The sequence below is a fragment of the Amphiura filiformis genome, chromosome 6 (genome assembly GCF_039555335.1).
Source record: "Amphiura filiformis chromosome 6, Afil_fr2py, whole genome shotgun sequence".
NCBI lineage: Eukaryota > Metazoa > Echinodermata > Ophiuroidea > Amphilepidida > Amphiuridae > Amphiura > Amphiura filiformis.
In genome coordinates, this window is record NC_092633.1 from 47696719 (window position 1) to 47717239 (window position 20521).

General features: G+C 37.1%; 1 protein-coding gene across 1 annotated transcript; it reads right to left on the bottom strand.

Moving 5' to 3' along the window:
- Nucleotides 1–11385: 11385 nt before the first annotated feature.
- On the bottom strand, nucleotides 11386–20429 carry LOC140154267 (TLC domain-containing protein 3A-like). Its single transcript, XM_072176853.1, has 5 exons — nucleotides 20025–20429; nucleotides 14453–14539; nucleotides 13681–13885; nucleotides 12366–12461; nucleotides 11386–11740 (listed from the first exon to the last, which is right to left on the bottom strand). Exons 1-5 carry the CDS (start codon nucleotides 20240–20242, stop codon nucleotides 11390–11392), a joined length of 957 nt encoding a protein of 318 aa, XP_072032954.1. The 5' UTR covers nucleotides 20243–20429; the 3' UTR covers nucleotides 11386–11389.
- Nucleotides 20430–20521: the final 92 nt, after the last annotated feature.

Sequence of the window (20521 nt, forward strand, 5' to 3'; positions counted from 1 at the left end):
AAACTGCCCTATAGTATAGAATTGCAGATGCTACCATTGACTAGTGTAGTATAAAGAAATGAGGATCAAGGATGTGACTTTGTGACTTGGCTCAAATCAAGTTTTGAAGATCAAGGATGTGACTGTGCTATATAATAGTATAGAATTGCGGGTGCTAACATTGACTAGTGTAGTATAAAGAAATGAGGATCAAGCCTGTGACTTGGCTCAAATAAAGTTTTGAAGATCAAGGATGTGACTTGCTCAAATGAAGTTTTGAAGATCAAGGATGTGACTGCGCTATAGTATAGAATTGCAGATGCTAACATTGACTAGTGTAGTGTAAAGAAATGAGGATCAAGGATGGACATCCAGGATACACAAAAACAATCACTCACGCACAAAATGTTAATTTAGGTAGGGAAATCTCTAAACAATACAAAATTTTAAAAAGTATAAAAAATGCAACTCGTAACACCAATACCCTTTTAACATAGGCCTACCCATGTTGACACACAAACAAACAAAGAAACAAACACAACACGTTATATTTTTTATTTTGCAGAAGCACGGATAACACAAATTAAGGTCAACATGCGATGTTTTGTTTTGTTCATTTTGCAGCCTGAATTGCATTGATTTCGTGTTGTCCAATACACGCATGTGAGCTCGCAACGTCAAGCGCGTCGACGCTAGGGCGCGGTATGCGCGTGAAACAATGATTTAAGTTTACGCGTACGCATTACACATGTGACAATGATACGCATTTCGCTTAACGACAATCAAAACAATCGCGTACAGCTGCTTCAGCTTGTCAACACGTGTTTTGAAACTTCTGCAATTTGTTCTGTTCAGTTGCTTGCAAAACTGAGTTCTGATGATACCGAGGTTTGGCTGTCACCGAATTATGTCTTTAATTTGCCAAAAGAAAATGCGTCTATCATTCTATTTTGTGATAAGGTGGAATATCTACTTGCAAATGCCCGAGATGCGAATCACCTCTCTTGTCCGTGCCGCTGTCGGTCTTCCTACCGCGCCGTAGACCTACTCCATAAAAGCAGTAAGTATCAGTATGATGATTTGGTTTTATTGATTATAATTGCAAATTATCATAAAGTTTCAGCTGCGAATATGTTACTTTGATTGAATTTCGCGATTCACAGCTGTATTTTTTGGCATTTTTTACGATAGCTAGGCAACAGTACAGCGCGTAGGCCTATTTGTTTTACCTCATATCAATTATCATAATATGAATTACACAAAAAGTTGTTGGTCTTCCATCCAGCAGCTGACCACGATCGACCCAATGTTAGTGCTATGTGGTGGCGCTCGGGTAGCTATTTTTGAATTGTTGTACACTAGACGTACGCTCCGAGTTCTGATCAGGTCCTAGGCCTACTGGACAATTGGAATGTAACATCAAATTTAATAAACCAAAAGACGAAAAAGTAGGGAAACATCCACCATCTAAAATAGTAATAAAACCAACACCCCCTTGACATAGGGCATACACTCAAACAAACAAATAAACAAACATTTACATTTTGCAGAAGCACAGATAACACAAATGTCAACATGCGAATACGGTTTTTTGTTTGCACCTGAATAGCAATCATAGGGATAGCAATGCTGTAGTGAGCCAACATCAGGCGCGTCGACGTCAGGGCGCGGTATGCGTGTGAAAAAATGGTTTAAGTTTCATAAGGGGGAAAATGGGGGATCACACAAAAACAGCCAGATTTCCTAAAATAACGACAAAATCTGTTAAAACAGGCTGCTGAATTCTGCCAAATTGTGATAAATGAGGAGAAATAATGCTAAATATGTGTGATTTACCATTTCCCCCTTGCAAACATCGTTTAAAATTTAAGTAAAGAATGTGTAGGCCTATGCCTACTTCAACTACTTGGTCATGATTAATTATTTTGTTGAGACATCATATTTATGAGATGACGTCATTAAATATGAATTAAATGAGGTGACGTCATTGTTATGGATATTCATGAGACGACGTCATTGAATATGAATATCCATAAGGTGACGTTATTGTTATGAATATTCATGAGGTGACGTTATTGGTTCTGAAAATTCATGAGGTGACGTCATTGGTTATGAATATTCATGAGGTGACGTCATTGTTATGAATATTCATGAGGTGACGTCATATTATTATGAAAATTCATGAGATAACGTCATTGGTCATTGAATATTCATCAGATGACGTCAAGAATTGGTTATGAATATTTATATGACGTCATTGGTTATGATTATTCACGAGGTGACGTCATTGGTTATGAATATTCACGAAGTGACGTCATTGGTTATGAATATTTATGAGGTAACGTCGTTAGTTATGAATATTCATGAGCTGACGTCATTGGTTATGAACATCCATCAGGTGATGTCATTTGGTTATGAATATTCATAAGATGTCATTGGTTATGAATATTCATGTGACCTCATTGGTTATGAATATTCATGAGGTGACGTCATGAATGTTCATGAGCTGCCGTCGTTATGAATAGTCATGTAGTGACGTCATTGATCATGAATAGTCATGATTTGACGTCATTATGAATATTTCAGGTGGCGTCATTGATTATACATATTCATGAGATGACGTCATTGTCTATGAATATTCATGAGGTGACGTCACCGTATATATGAGATGACGTCATTGCCTACTTGCTGTTATTGATCTTCCCTATCATGGGGGCCCTAAATTTAACCATGGCCAAAGGCCCTGAAAAAGTCAAATCTGGCCCAGGAATAGGGATATTATCGTCAACAAGAAACAAGATAATTAAAAGCATATATATCATTCATATACGGTTTGGGAAGAATGCGGGTGTGCATCCTTAAATTTATTATAACAACTGCTTTAACAAAGTAAAATAATAGTAGGCCTATAATACCATTATGATTTTGGCAAAATGCCGTTTAGTGATTCGTCTGTTTGTTAAAATTATGCTACACGTGAATTCTGGTGGATTGCAATCGTCGATAAGAAGGTAGAGAGCCAGAGGGCATCATATCAATTATTTAACGGTGACCCGAGCGGTGATTAAACTTGTTAAGGGTTTACCGTCGTAACTAAACCATTCGATCAAATTTTTTTAAATTGACATATTTTGTACATTAATATGTGTAGATAATAAATCAGTAAAAAAAACAGGGGGTGCCGGACCTCACTTTTGAGCTACAAAAAAAAAAAAAAGGTGTACATATCCAAAAATCTCTGTACACTTCAATGGCAAAATCAGCAATTTTCTCAAAATAGACAACCTTTTGCGTTGTAGAAAAAAATTGTATCGATAAAATTTTTTAAATTTTATATATGTTATGAAAAATAAAAAGCTCTGTAAATCGCGCAAAAAAAAATTGGGGGTACCGGACCTTGTTTTCGCGTAAATTGACCAAAATAGGTCAAAATGCATTTTTCTGCGACACCATGCGTAGTTAATTGCGTACATGGATATTTTGGTAAGCTTACCAACGCGCTGGTATACACGCGCGATCTGATACCGGATAAGCGTTCGTTTACGCATATGGCCACAAAAAAGGAATTGTCTGTTTACGCAGGAAAGTTTTCACTGTAAAAAGAGTTACCTAAGAAGTTACCATAATAGGAACAATTATTCTAATGATGTCGATTATTAAGACTTCATGCCTGAATATTCTTACTAATTTGGTGTATTTTGGTCATAAACGGGTGTAAGAAAGACTCTGCAATCTGCAAAGATATTGGACCAGAGTTATCAAGTTACCACAGAATTAAAACCAGAGAACCAGGACTCGACCGCCATCTTGATACAGGCATGGAGCAAAAATTGGGGGTATTCGGTTTCCTTCGGAATGCGCTCGAGGCAGTCGTTGTCATGCAGGCGCGACATAGATAATTGGCGCATTTGAGAGACGCGCTTGATGCGACCTGCACGCGAGTACAAAGACGCTACATATGAGACGCAAAAATGTTTTCGTTCGTCTCCGCGCACCGTCGGCAAGGACCCGAATACCCCCAATTTTCTCTCCATAGCTGACGGCGTGATTGTATGTGGCGGTATAGGGAGTCCCGGTTCTCCTTCTCTAATTCTGTGCAAGTTACACAAAGTGAGGAATTTTCAGTTTTCACCATGTTCACTTGACTCGATCGACCAAAAGGAGGATTATTAAACATGTTAAAGTGAAGCGTTTGACACCATGGTCGGAAGTGTTTGACTATAATAGGCCTACAATTATTATAGGCATAGGCCTACTTAGCATGCTTAGTGCCGTTTACCGAGAGGAAAATGTTTTTGGTCACAAAAACTATATAATACGGAATTATCTCGAGGTGGATTCATATCACATAGCAGCCTAGCAAAGTTAAACACTGGGTTGCCTATAACTATAGAAAAACGTTTGGCCTATTAGGCTATGATATTATTTTTGTAATGTATGACACATTTTTTTGAAATTGAATAGTTTTGATGGTGTTGTCTCTATCGCATGCATTATGAATTCAGTGCACGTAGGCCTAGGTCTTTACCCAATAACACAAAATGCTTTAAAGATTTAAATGTTGGATTATAAACTTGCCGTGTGGTGCGTTTCATTATGAAACGTTCTACAAACGTATAACCTTTAATAATAGGCCTATAATATACCGATAGTGGTTACCCAACATTTAGGCCAAAATATTATTAAACGAATTAACCAATTTATCCAACACTCGTTTAGGCCTAATGTTTAAAAAAAAACTTGATTCTGTGTTTGTTGGGTAGGCCTGTAACTTCATACCATCAATTGGACCCTACTGTCGTAAGCCTACTTTGGGGGAGGGGTCCATGTCCGTTATCAGTGGAAGCACGCTGGCAAAATTTGGTTTGTAGGCCTACATGTTATATTTAAGCGGCCACTTTTCTTGCGCTCAGCAAACATTGTTTTCTTTATTGTGTGGCCCTGGTTATCGCCAGTGCGCAAAAATAGCATTGACACGCACAACACGCATCGTTCTTTGCGATGTCTGCAACGCAACGCCGAGCACGACGCGGAGTTAGCACACGTTGAAAAGAGGCGCAATAGTCGAGTCGAATCGGGTGACGACGGAAAACCCTTAAGTGCGCTACATATACAGGGGGCGCAGTTCAGGGTTCACACAGTCCGATATATTGATCTTGTAATGCATAAGACTTCCATGTGTAACATGATTTTAACAAACACACTATCAAAACTAAAAATAAATCATAAAAAAATGACAAAAATGTGAACTCGATCCCCTATTACAACAATACAATTATCAAATAAGGAAAGAGAACTGTACGACAAGGGACGGTGCTCAATTAAACAGCACTAGGCCTACATTATTATTCAGAAATAAGTTTTTGTTTCTATTGAATTTTTATTTGATGATTTTATCCAAAGAGTTCCAAAGCATTGGTCCACTATATATTGTTAAACGGTATGCTACCGTTATTATTTATAAACAAAAGATAATTGGGCGGGCACTTAACACAAATGACCATACGGGTATGCTCCCCCGGAAAGACCCCCCTTTTTGGATTTCGCAGCTCCGAAAGACCCGCTATATTTGACCAAAATAGAGCTCCGAATGAGACCCTTGATTTTAATCATTTCAGCTCTGAAAAAACCCAAAATCGCTTTCTGGGGTTTTTCAGGCGATTTTCAACCAAAAAGCTAAGAAAGACCCTTGATTTTGACTGTTTGTAGCTCCAAAAGTCCCCATTTTACTTGTTCGCAGCTCCAAAAGACCCCCTTTTACCGCTACGCCGTCAGTTCCCAAAGACCCATGACCGCAAAATTCCGGGGGAGCATACCCACCAAAAATGTTTGATGTGCCCCCAGGGCCCAAAACGGGCTGAAAATAAATAAAATAAAAACGCGGGAATGTGGACTCACAAAAAAACCTGAATTCATGCTAAAACATGAGAAGTGCCATCTGCCATATGCATCGCTATCTTATTTTTTGGACCTACTACTCGCGTGATTGCAAGAACATAAAATATCATTATGGGCTCGGATAGCGACATTTTCACATATTTTTTGTGGGACTTCATCAGGCATATCGAATTGCATTTTGAATACGAAGAGTGTTCTGATATCAAATAATTAGGATTTTTTGAAATTAGAGAATAAATGATAGAATTTTTCTTTTGCCTATCAATATCGTGTCATAATGGATGGGCTGGCCAATATTTTGAGTAGTGGATGCCGGCGCAGCCGGTATCCACTACGATAAAAATATTGGCCAGCCCATCCATTATGACACGATATTGTATAGGCAAAAGACAAAATCCTATCATTTATTCTCATTCTTATTCAGTTTTAATATAATTTTTGCGAGAAAAACTGCCCTTTTTCAGGAAAAAATAAAGTTACTTTTGTGAGGACATCCCCGTTGTTTTAAATGAACGAAACCATCACGAACATCTAAGCCGCCGAATCGCGTTCTTAGTTCTCGCACGTGTATTACGCGAACGCATTATCGCGCGATCATTGAGGAGCAACAAGCGTGCCGCCGTTGCGTGGCGGCTCGCGCCCTGACTAATATCACTATCAACTATTGTGAGATATTATACACCAGAAAACCAATCAAATTACGTGAATTCTTTACAAGACGCACCCATTGAATAAGAATTCACGATATAATACACATTTATGGCAAATGATTAAAAATTGATATTTTTAAATTAAAGTGTATGTAGCTAGGATTAAAAGCCACACGTCATATAAACATTTCGACCTTTCGTATTTTTTCCCAAAAACATAAAAAAGGTATTTTTGGGAAAAAATGCATATCTTTAAATATGAAAGGTCAAAATTTTCAACTGATCATCGGCATTTCATCCCAGCTACATACACTTGAAGTACATATAATTATAGGACTGTTAAATATCACAAATTACACATCAATGTACACATTTTTTGAAGACCACCGAGTGTAAAAGTAATCCCACATGCGTTGTTCCGATATAAATTTGATATGGTTAGGCCTATACCACGAAATCATGTTGAATAGCGAATGCAAAATTATACATTTCGCAAATATAATTACAAATATTATAGAAATTACTTAAAATAATGCAGAAATATAACTTAGCCACAAACTCATACCCAACACGCTATCACACCCACAAACACGCAACCCCCTACGGATTATTTTCAAATCGGGGAAAATCAACCAATTTTACGCGCAAAAGTGGACATTTTCGTTAGTTTAGGTTTTAACTGGGGGAGAAATATTACCTCCCCCGTAATGCCAAAGGGACGGATCCAGAATTTAGCCCAATTTAGAAATTGGCCCAATAACTGCGCAGCTAACATGGCTAGGGGAAACATGAGAGGGGGGAGGGCACTTCAACAATGTCATAATGTTATTTTAGTTAGAATTTTCGCTAGTTAAATTAATTTACTATCTTATATACTTGTTCCCATTGACAATCACAGTTTGCCCTAGCCATAAATATCAATAAAATTATAGCACCTACAAAGGTCATGTTTGATAAAACTGTTCTATACAATTATTGCACAAACATGCAGAAATTAAATGATTTCAGTGTTTTCAAACTACATACATAGTCCTAACATGGCGGTTCTCGAACCACAAGTCTCGCATGCAACTACTTTGGGTACGTAACAGTAAACCAACGGCGATTCTCAATAAAGCTTAGGGAACAAAATTGGAAAAAAGGAAAAGAAATGAAAAAAAAAATAAAATTGAACCACAGTTGACACCCCTACCATTACCAAACCCTAGTTACCCCACTGGTGCCAGATATGAGAATTAGATAGAGAGCTGTACAAATTATGCAAATTACCAACTTGATTCGCATCTTTTGTGCCGAAAATTTAACCAGCCCAGCAAACACAAAAACGTTTTTAAAACGTTTTAAATAAGTTATATTTTGGCTTTTGGTTTAGATAAAAACGTTGTAATAACATTAAAATGTCGGGTTATATAAAGGTCATGATAACGTTTTAAAACGTTTTGTATGAAAACACACTATATACAACAATATTTTTAATGTTTTCAAAAAATGTTACTGTAAACTATTTTGCAAACATTTTTGCCAAATATTGTGTCAATACTTAAATAACATTATGTTAAAATATTTGAACCCAGCAAACACAGAAATGTTCTTAAAATGTTTTTTCAAAACCTTTTAATAACATTTAAATGTCGGGTTATATAAAGGTCATGAAAACGTTTTTAAAACGTTATTGAAAATATTTTAGGCAAACATTTTCGCAAAATATTTTTCAACCCCAAAATAACATTCTGTTTAGAATGTTTTGAATCAAGTTTTCAAGAATGTTTTTGGAATGTTATTAAAACGTTTTTATACCTTTATATAACCCGACATTTAAACGTTTTCTGTAAAACATTTTTGTTTGCTGAACAGTAGATTATCAAAAAATGTTTTTTAAGGTTATGAAAACGTTTTATACTCTTAATGTACCCTTTATATAACCCGACATTTAAACGTTTTCTAACAACCTTTTATTACCTTTTGCGAATGATGTCGAAAACGTTTTGTGTTTGCTGGGAGGCTACCATACGGCAATCAGATCTGGGATAATTTGTCCACAAGGTTGATGTTATAGCATAATTTTGGTGAAGGCGTTCCGCATAATAATTATATGCAAATCAACAACTACATTTGCATGTATTCGTCGAAATCACCAAGTGTGTTATGTCCCTTCCACCAGGTTTCGTTACCGTACGTCCGACGGACATCCTTCCTCCCCATAGGTCTACCAGGATCCGATATAGGGCTACATGCTCCCTACGGACGGACGATGGGTGACGGACGCCCGGGGGAGGCACTTAACACAAATGACCATACAGGTATGTTCCCCAAGACCCCCCTTTTTGGATTTCGCAGCTCCGAAAGACCCCCTACATTTGACCAAAATACTATCTCCGAAAGACCCTTGATTTTGTTAAGTTCAGCTCTCAAAGACCCCAAATTGCTCATTCTTCATATTTCTGGGTTTTTTTCAGGCGATTTTCAACCAAAAAGCCAATAAAGACCCTTGATGTTGACTGTTTGCAGCACCAAAAGCCCCCATTTTACTTGTTCGCAGCACGGTTCGCAGCTCCAAAAGACCCCCTTTACGGTACGCCGCGCCGTCAGCTCCCAAAGACCCACCACCTCAAAATTCTGGGGAACATACCCACCAAAGGTTTTGATGTGCCCCCCCCGGGACGGACGACGACGGCCAATGACTAGACAGATAGAAAAGTGTTTACTATACGTCTCATCCTGAACATAGTTCAGGCGAGACAAAGATAAAAGATTACTTTTATACACATAATTAGAAAAATATCTAAAAAAGAAGCGACCTGAGCTAGAATCACCCAAGTTCCCGTGTATCATGCACTATTAGACATGTTAGAACAAGAACTAAAGAAGTTGTTGGAAAATTTAAACAACCGCTGTTTTCCGGGTGCATCACTCAACCTCGTTTAAAAATTCAACAACTTATTTACCAATTAAACAACTTGTTTAAAAATGATAAATGTTACTTGAACTTTTAAACAAGTTGTTTAATTTTACTTTTAGACAAGGTTGAGCGATGCACCCGGTAAACAGCGGTTGTTTCAAATATTGCGAGTTGTTAAAACTTATAAACAACATTGTTAAAAAAGACGTTGTATAAAGTGTTGTTGTTTAAAGTTTTAAACAACATTCAGTTTTTTGTTATAACATGTTGTCTTAGAAATGAAATCAAAACTCGACCGGCGGTTGACCGCCGGTTCCGTCGGGTTGCCATTGTTTAGAACAATAGCAACCGGACGGAACCAGGGTCTACCGCCGGTAGAGTTTTGATTTCATCCCTAAGACAACATATTATAACAAAAACTGAATAATGTTGTTTAAAACTTTAAACAACAACACTTTAAACAACGTCCTTTTAAACAGCAAAATCCACTTGATCACCTAGGCCTACATACTGTATCTGCGACTGTATCAAAAAGTGATTGTTATCCGTCCATTTTACGATGTTTTTTTAAAAGCATGCCTTATATAAAAGCACTACTTGAAATGACCACAGGGCTAAAGTGCAAGTCTGGTAAATTCAACCCAGATAACATGCATATATTGGCCCAACGTTGGTTTTCGAACGCCAATCTTGGCATCGGCATTATTTTGCTGCCCATATTGGGCCAATCTTGGCATACCATCGGTAATCTTCATTATTTGCATCACAGTGGCAGCCTAAATTGGTCCAATATAGGCCCAATATTTGGCCCAAGCCCAATCTTGAACCAATCTTGGGCCCATGAGCAAATGATATTGGGCCATTCAGTATTCAACATTATATCGGGCCACCATCGGACCAATATCACCATGTTATCTGGGAAGTAGATCCATATGTGCGTTTGTAAGAGGCTGAGACTCTTCATAAACATCAAAAAACAAAAAACAATCCTTATAAAAAACAAACAGAAGTAGCCCAATTATTTTGATAGAGTCTGTTTATCGTTATGAGTTTTGACAGAACGACGTAGGCCTAGGCCTATATCTTTTCGTCTCATTCTTAAAATCACTGATGTTATGCTCTTGCATTAGTGGACAGATCAAACGGTAGATGGCAGAGAGGCATGCAGCATTTCAATTATTTAACGGGAAATGTACCGGGGTATTAATCTCAGAATAATAAATGAGCTACTGAAGGCGGCAAACGGGTTAGTTTATATTATAGAGTTACGGTGCATGCCCGGGGGGGGGGTTCTTCCTGGTTGAAGGTATACGGGGATGTGCCACGGTTTTGGCCTGGGGTACCTTTTCAGCAATTTTGGTATATCGATGGGTGGGTTATCAGCGGAGACCAATACGCCCAATTGGGCGCATTTTGGAAAAATTGCACTTAAAGCGCCCAATTATGGCAAATTTGGGTGCTTTTTGGGTGCTTTTTCTTGAAAATTGGTATACTGATGGGTAGCAAAAACATCAAAAAGTAGGTATAGAGAAAGTCAGCACCCGAAAGTCTGCGTGGCACACCCCCGTACAAAAGTTTTCGAAGAACCCCCCCGGGGGTGCATGCATGAATTATAAAGTCCGCTCCTTATGATAATTCAAGAGAAACATGATTTTAACAAAGAGACGAATCTCTATTCCGCCGAGCTCATATATTAACGTTTATGTACGTCCGCGTCACATAGAGGTTCCGTCAACAAGTTATGGCCCTGTGGTACAACCAGTTACCTGACTTCATAAACGGAGCTATGAACTGATTCTTAGTATTTCAAATCAATGCTTTCCGGTCTTTGTAACGAAACCCTATTTTTTTATGTCTTATAAATAGCGCCGCTATGAGGCGAGGAATCAGTTTGTGCTCCAGGGGCACAGGTTGTGGACGTATAATCTCAACTATAGGCCTACGTCGTACTCTATTAAAGTTCCTAATCATTATGATTATGGATATTACAGTTAATTTCATGTCCATTCACTTTACCATTTGTTAATGAATGTGAAACATCCTTATGAGTTGTACTTCTGCTACTAAACCCTAAAATTAGTTGCAACATCTTTTTAAAAATTTTATAAAACCATAATAATTGCATCCCCCATAACATTCCGCTTACAACATTACATTTAATAGGTATAAAGAATGGAACACCGAGGAATGGAACTCCGAAGTATCTTCCCACTGACCAATAACAAAAAGGCATCATGAGAACTCTGCATATGAAGAATAATACGGTAAACAGGATGTCGTTGGCCAGCGATAACTTTGGCATATCTAATTTTAACTGGAAAAAAAAGAAGAAAAAAAAGAAAAGAGAATGAATGAAAGGGTTATAAAATTTCTGTTGTATTTTTGGTATAAAACTTCGTTAAATGACTTCAGAAATGAACGGCTCAATTGGTTGGGGTTGGGGCACTCAAATATGAAAGTGTTTCGCCGAAAAACCTGTTTTTTCGAACAATAAACCAGGGTTTTCAAACAATAAACCAGGTTTATCGATCGAGAAAACATTTTTTTCAAAAACTTTGCTTTTCGAATCGATAAACCCGGTTTTTCAAATCACTGAAAAAACCTGGTTTATCAAATTCGACAAGCTATATTTATAGGTTTTTTGAAAAACCTGGTTTCTTAATCGAAAAACATAGGGTCTATGCATGGGAAAGGTAAAGAGGAACAACTGGGGTCTTTCGGAGGAAGAAGCTATGGACAGTGGCGTACTAGGGGGGGGGGGCAAGGTACCCTGGGCGCTACCACTAGGGGGGCACCAAATCGGCCTCACATGTAAATGATAAAATAAGGGGTCTTTTATAACAGGACTAATTAGTCCAAAGAGAAACCGGGTCCTTTTAGTTTACGATCAAATATTGTTAAAGTGTTGTTTTGGTGTGTAAATATATAAACATACAAACCTGTTTAATGATGACCCTTAAACTCAAAAAGGGTGTACTGAGTTCTGCAAGACAAAAGGTTCCTACGACAAAGTCTCCTATACCATTCAGCAAATACTGTACAAGGTTTGAAAGAGAGAGTAAAAAGATATCGCAATGTTAAAAATTTGCAAATTAGGCTACAATGTTATTTTTTACTAGAGCGGTCATCCGTCTTTCGCGGTTCATAAATGAAAATTTTCTTTATTAACGTTTTGCTTGGTAGTTATTATCATTCATAATAATAATAATAATAATAATAATAATAATATTGAATATAAATCTTGTTGCCCAGTAATGATATCAGTTATATGACAATAATTAGGCCAAGCTATGCATTTAATTTATGTTTCATAGGCTACACGATTGTTTACCATGTTTACCATGCAAGTTTGCATAATGATAAGGTATCACATGGGCAAAATAGTAATACAATAAACAGTTTGCATCGACGACGTACACTGCAAAGAAACCGTATTCTTTCTACCAATGATAGTAGGCCTACCGTATCAAATCTCATTGAGCAAGTGAACAAGTTAATTCTATGTAAGGGTCTGCATGCATGCATATTTTTGCTCTTTAAACATGTTTAGAAATTCTGGACAAATTTTATGTTTAAATCTTATACACATATTTGCAATATGTACATATCCATGTCAGTTCATTGGACTTTGAGTTATATAGGCCTACTCTTCAGGCTGAACACCGCGATAAAGTTGCACGCATTTTCAAAAGTCTGATTATTATATTAAGCTTTACGCACAAAAGTCTGATTATTAAAAGCTTTACGCACTTTACTGCAATGTTCATACTTCCGTTGTTTTTTTGCATGTACATATCCATGTCATTAATTTCATTGGACTTTTTAGTTGAACTCTTCGGGCTGAGTACCGCGTTAAAGCTGGACGCATTTTCATAAGTCTGATTATAAGCCCCACGCACTTTACTGCAATTTTCATACTTCAATTGTTTTAGACCCTCCCTCGGATCCATGGAGAACGACTGGTAATGTAGATTACATAGCATTAAAAATCAACCCAATACATGCGGCGTGGGGAGCGGTTACTGAATTTTAGCGTTCAATGGTTCAATATAGGAGGTGTAGTGGCATAAATTTGTGTAGAAAGAGGAATTGGTTTTGGGCGCTGTGTAAGAATCGGGGGGGTGAAGGACTATGGCATATTTTGATAGGCTATTATGTAATTATGTATCGGTTCATTATCAGGCCGGACCGAACTCGTATAACGATATTATAATTTATGTTGAGAATCGGGGCTATTATAAGAACTTTACTCACCAAATAGACAGGACAGAGGACGAGTGCAATAAAAATATGATGTGTAACAATCTGAGTATTGTCCATGTAAAACAATCTGAGACTTTGACGTAAAGGCTGTTTTTTCCTGAGTGGTTTTTCACTTTGATATGTTACAAACATCGCCCAAAGATCATACATCATGTAAGGAAGACACAAGTAAACATACGGCTCTAGAACTGGTGATCTGTAAGACGAAGAAAAAGAATATCAATTATTATCAGTTTTCAAGCAGTTCCGATGATCCCTCTTTACCGGCAAAACTGCACTGCAAAAACAGTGTTTATAAAGTGAAGGCAAGACTGCAGAAAAGGTAAATTTTTACCCCTCAGAAAACTGACCCCGAATGAACATGAAAAAACTTGGACCCCACCGAAAAAAAAAAGAAAGAAGATTTTTACAATCACCACACTGGGGGGCCCCAAAATTGCCCTGTTTAGTGTGCATCTTCCACTTCAGCCGAAAAATATGGGCCAAAATAGGGTACAAAAATTGCAAAATTTTGCGAGCTTCGCGCACTGGCCCATTATATAGCAAAATTCCGCTTCAATTTGGGCTAAAAAAAATTATTTTTTTGCGCGCGTCGGGCGCAAATGTCCTAGTTAAAAATCTAAAACCTTGCCCACTTGAGTGCACATGCCTTCTTCACAGTGCGTTTGGGGGCCTCAAAATTTTGGTCTGGCCCAGGGCCCCCCAAAAGGTAAATCCGGCCCTTCACAGAATAGACAGACAGATACACAGATAAAACCCTTACCTGTCGAACTTCAAGTCATTCCACGTAGTATACACCGATATTATACCAGCTATACTCATCAACACCGCATTAATGGCCGATACCAATCTGAAAGTGTACACAGCAAATGGTCAAATAATGATGGAAAGAAGTTTATTCTTTGGAATTATAGCCGCAGACGTATAAACCAAAGGTTGCGGGTTTGAGTCCCATAATTTATACGAGGGGCGGTCAATAAGTTCGTAGAACATTAAGGGCTGGGGTATGAACGTTTGGACAGTATTTATTTTGGGACATTAGAGCACATCAGACATATCGAATTGCATTCTGAATACGAAGAATGTCATTCTGATATCAAATAATTTTGATTTTTGAAATTCGCAATTTAATACACATTTTATGGCAAATCATTAAAAATTGATATTTTTGATATTTAACAGTACTTGAAGTAAACTTTATAAATCTGATGATTTATACTTAAAGTGTATGTAGGTGGGATGAAAAGCCGACGATCAATTGAAAATTTTGACCTTTCGAATTGAAGATATGGATTTTTTTCCCAAAAACAACAAAAAAAATTAGGTCTTTTGGGGAAAAAAATCCATATCTTCAATATGAAAGGTCAACATTTTCAATTGACCGTCGGCTTTTCCTCCCTGCTGCATACACTTTAAGAATATATCATTAGATTTAAATAATTTACATCGAGGACTGTTATATATCAAAAGTTTGAAAAATATCAAATTTTTATAATTTGTCATAAAATTTGAATTATATCGTGATTTTCAAAAATGAAAATTATTTGATATCAGAAAGACATGCTTCGTATTCAGAATGCAATTCGATAGGTCTGAGGTGCTCTCATGTCCCACAAAAAATACTGTCGAAACGCAATAAACGCTCATTTTAGATCCCTTATAAGTACCAGCCAAATCTCACTTTTGAAAATGGTCACTGCATACCTCAATACACCCGTCTAATTTTTTCTTGAAACCTTTTATTTATGTCAACAAAGTGGATGTCTTCCAATTGACCTTTTCGGTAAATCCCATAAGCCTTTGCGAGTACACCTAAGAACTCGTCATTCTGCGTCACGCCGCTCCGCGCCGATGCGCACATCGTTTATCGAACATCGTTACTGCGCAATGCAAGTCGGCGTGACGTCAAATGACGAGTTCTCAGGTGTACTCGCAAAGGGTTATGGGATTTACCGAAAAGGTCAATTCCGAGTCCCATTGCTCCATGAGCACGCTCTCTTCAGTAAAGGCTCATAATCACTGATCACCAACAAATCTGATATTACGAGGTATAGGACTTAACGCGGCTGTGTACTCTAGCCATTGTTTCTTTCTCAAAATTGAGTTTTTATGATATGTTTGTACCTTGTTATGTTTTTTATAAATACAAGGAATGAAAATCCAGATTTGTAAACTCCAACTGCAATATTTTAAGGATTTTATTTCACTATTCCACTCGTGTTTGAAATTGAAAAGGAAAGAAAATCTTTGTTGTACCAGCAAGGTACACGCGCGCAACAACTCATCGCGTTGCGTATCGCGCAATTTGTTAACGCACAAATACGCGACGCATACGCGACGCTTATCTACATGCGCGGCGCATCTTATGGAAACACCACGGAAGCACTGATTTCACAAAAACCTAGTGGTCAAATGGCTCCGTTTTAGCTGATAAAATGTGGGTTTTTTCAAGTTCTTTCCCCGATTTAAATATCAAGTTATGAATGGATTTCGCTCAAACTTCTCAAGGGGCTGTGGATTTACCCGATGTTCACGTAATATAAGTTACAAAAACGAAAACTGTCGCATTCTCCTGTGAGATTCGATGAAAGTGCAAAATGTGACCACTTTAAACTTCAACGGCCTTTATTTCAATGTTCATTTTCTCGGTAAAATGACGATTTAGGTACACGATAACTCAATAAATACAGCATCTATAGGTCAGCAAATATGATCATCGTAAAAAGCATGATCGACTCAAGAAACGGTTTTCTTTTTTTTATATTTTGGTCTATTTCCGATTTTGGGCATCATTTTGTGCAAATAGGCGTTTTTGAATTTTAAAAAGTTCATTTTGATGCCTTATATGGTCAATATCTCAAAAAATAAGGCCAATATCAAAAAAATAAAAAATCGTTTTTGGAATGGAGCCTCAAGATTGAGCTAAAACAAAATAAAATATTTTGGAAAGAGTGTTTTTTGTTATGATGTACCTAACAAATATTGCCAAAAACTCACTTTTTTGTGATTTTCTTCAAAATTGTTGTTTTACCCCAAATCTGTATTTATATTAAGATTTATTGATGTCTTGCCTTCATAAAAATGTATACTTTTATATGTTTTATGAGAATAATTACAAAGTTATTGCACTTTTACTACATGCATGTCTGAGAGTACACAGCCACCTTAAAGGGGCATTTCGTGATCCACAGCCTCATCCCCCCACTTTTCCCAAAAAAAGTTCAGATTTTTACACCACTGGATACCTCTGGCTACATAATGTTTATGTACCAAATATTTCTTGCAGATTAATTCGTTTAGCAAAAATATCGCCAAATATTACAACACATTGTCTATGGAGCAGTGTAAATTATACACATAATCGTAACTCGCAAACGCAAAATCGGAATCAACTGAAATTTTGGAAATAAGCTTTTTTCGTGGATATCTACTGAAAAATGTCATAAAAAGAGGATGCTAGGATCACGAAATCCTCCTTTAAGGGTATAGGCGCGATATTATTTAGTCGAAGCAGCCAAAATATCGATTTTCATTATCTAAATCATTACTAGTATATAATTATTGAAAATAACACTTTGATGTTTTGCAAAACTTCATTCTACAAATCACGTAGTTTGAAAACTTGCTTAATTTATTGTTGTTAATGAGTTATGTACGTTTTACAAAAGTGTTGTTGTTTCAGCCCTCTTTACAACATAACTCAAGAACCACAGGACCTACAAAAGTATATCTGTGATATTTGAATTCTTCTACACACTCGCTATCAACCTACCAACTGTTTAAGATAGTGGCTAACCTTAAAATTCTAACTGGAGGTCATGTGTATGAAGCTGGGAGGAAAAGTCGTCCATCATTTGAAAATTTAGACATTTCATATTGAAGATATACATTGTCCCCCCCCACCCAAAAAAAAAAAAAAAAGATTGTGACCTAAATTTTTATAGGTGTTTGGGTAAAAATGTTATCTTCAATACGAAAGGTCAAAATGTTCAAATGATGGCGTTAACTCAGGTTTGGGGTGAATTACATGTAGGCCTACTCACCAAAATCACATTTTTATGCTTTTTCACTCATGAATTTTGTAACTGCAGTTAGTTTGGGAGTGAATTTTCACTCCCGAGATATGAGCAACAGAACAACACATTGTGAGAGAATTGTGACAAAATTTGTTCATTCACTTAGTACATCTCGTCATTGTATAACAGTCGGGTGAAAAATTACCCCCGATTTTCAATCCTTAACTTGCTTAATCCTGGCAAACGCAAACTGATCGGAATCAACTGAAATTTTGGGAATAAAAAAAAGCTTTTTTCGTGGATATCTACTGAAAAAATGTCATAAAAAGAGGATGCTAGGATCACGAAATACTCCTTTGATTATTTTTAGCCTTCGCCAAACTGCCTAATTTATAATATAGATATTCATTGTCTTAGGAAGATTTTCAACATGGGGGGGCCTGAAAATTGAAACCTTTTGGTGGGCCACCCTGGGGTCAGAAAATTTTGCAAAATATAGGTCACAAAGACCCATTTCCCCTCTATTTTATCACAATTTTTAAGTTCACCTAGGATTATTGGGGGGGGAAAGGAAAGGTATTCCAGCCCCCGCACCATAATTATTGAGGGGTCTGAGCCCCCCGGTTCATTTTAAGCATATGATTGGCAAAGATACACACATAATACATCTTGCATCGTTGCTTAATTTTCATTTCATGTCTTTTATATTTCGTTCGTTTGATTTTATTTTTTCAAACTTCTGGGTATAATAAACTTAGTAATAACATCTCTGAAGCCCGCTCTGAAGTTCACCTTTATACATTGACAATGACCTCTAACATTTATTGTGTGGTGACATGACCTTTGTACATGTAAACATGTGGTATATAAACTCCGTATTGACATTGAAGTTAACACATCTTTGTTTTTTTATCGAGTCAAGAACTGATATTATTTGGGCTTTTTGTGCCTTATTTGTATAATATATTATTGCAAACATGAGTTTGGAACTTGATCATGTTGATGCTAGCTGTGAATGTGAACGAAACCGTACCGTAGTTATTTGTGGCAACCATTTAATACAACCACGTGCAATAATTATGAGCCCTGGTGGAGGTAAAATTGGGGGAGAGAAATTTTGGCGAGCCGAAGGGGGGAAAGCAATTTTGGTCAACCGAGAGAGAGGGGGGGCGATTTTCGGCAATTAGCACACATAAAGGGGGGGCTTTTAAATAAAACGCTCTGCCAACGCTTTACTGGAGTATTTCGTGATCCTAGCATCCTCTTTTTATGACATTTTTAGTAGATACCCACGTAAACTAAAAAGCTTATTCCCAAAATTTCAGTCGATTCCGATTTTGAGTTTGCGAGTTATACATGATTATGTGTATTACACTGCTCCATAGGCCACTGTTGTAATTTCGTTCTGGTACATGTAGGCCTTTACCAGCCTGAACGAAATTCAAATTTGGCGATATTTTTGCTAAAGGAATTAATCTGCAAGATTTCAGGGCCCCCTTTTTGGCATGAAAATTATGGGTCAACCCCACAGAAAAGCATAGGCCTAGTATAAACTTTATTTTTCCAGGAAAATGTGTGGTCATATTTTCAGCCCCTCCCCCCCTTTTTGCATCAGGTCCCCCTACAAGTGTTTGTGAACGGTCCCTAAATACGCCAATTTTAATATATTTGTTTAATATATTAAAAACATAGGCCCTATTAAATATAAACACGCCCATTTTAATATACCGGTATTTTCAATATAAATATAGGTGCTATATAGGTGCATAATATTTAATATGAATATATATATAGGGCCTACAGCGCTCAGCAATATATAGGCCTACACTATAAAAACGCATACATGCATGTATATGCCTATTTCTATCATTATAATGATATGTATCCATTTGACCGTATATTTTAATAGCTTGCATTGTGAATGTACATGTAAATAGAATTGTTGCAGAGGTATGCAAGCAATACACTGTAAACACAGACCCTAAAAAATAATAAATAATTAACGCATGATTGCAACATCCCATGATCGTGTGCATGCAACATGTGGTAATAATGCCTGGCTAATAAATGCCGGGATTAAATGACATATTAAAATGAATGAGCATGATGAAAGGCCTAGCCATACTGTACTACTATAATTTTTTTAAACCATCGATCCCCATACGTGTACATGTATTTAATATTATGAGCTTGGGCCCATACGCGTAAATGCATGGTACAACAAAACCAGACCAACCAGTGATAACCCGGCGAAGATAAATCTGAAAAAAAAAGACTGAAATTCTAATAAAACTATAGGCCTATATCATGCATACATACCGTGTAGCTATTGTATTTGCATCCCATTCAATACCTTCATTCTGGATAGGCCTGCTGCTGTATCTGTCAACTTCATAATCGTCATCTTTATTTTGTAAAACACTTCTAAAATACTGGCGTATATAAACAAACATCCATGGGAAGAGAAGAAACCCTGGTATAAACCGTCCAATCTCAAGAACTATTCGCAACATACCGGTACCAACATAGTTTGTCATCCAAGATGATATATTCTAATACACACCTATAATAAACTTGAACCCTTCTCTCGCATGTTATTTTGACCCAGTATTTTGTGCATGTGCGCATTTAAATGTAGATTGAAGGGAACAAAAGGTACTGGCTCACATGCCATTTGACATGCCATGAACTTAAAACTGTTTGCTCCCCCGCTAGCTGTTGATTTAACCAGTGGGAGTCGAGTGCGAGTTATTGGGATGTGAGCTACATTATTTGTGGGAGTTTATTTATGTTTTCAGATAAACTTTCAATACTGC

Coding starts and splice junctions, on each gene's coding strand:
- LOC140154267 (XM_072176853.1), bottom strand. CDS start 20,242: ATGACAAACTATGTTGGTACCGGTATGTTGCGAATAGTTCTTGAGATT. Junction 13,886..14,452: donor AATGACTTGAAGTTCGACAG/GTAAGGGTTTTA, acceptor TTCGTCTTACAG/ATCACCAGTTCTAGAGCCGT. Junction 11,741..12,365: donor TAAGGGTCATCATTAAACAG/GTTTGTATGTTT, acceptor TTTTTTTTCCAG/TTAAAATTAGATATGCCAAA.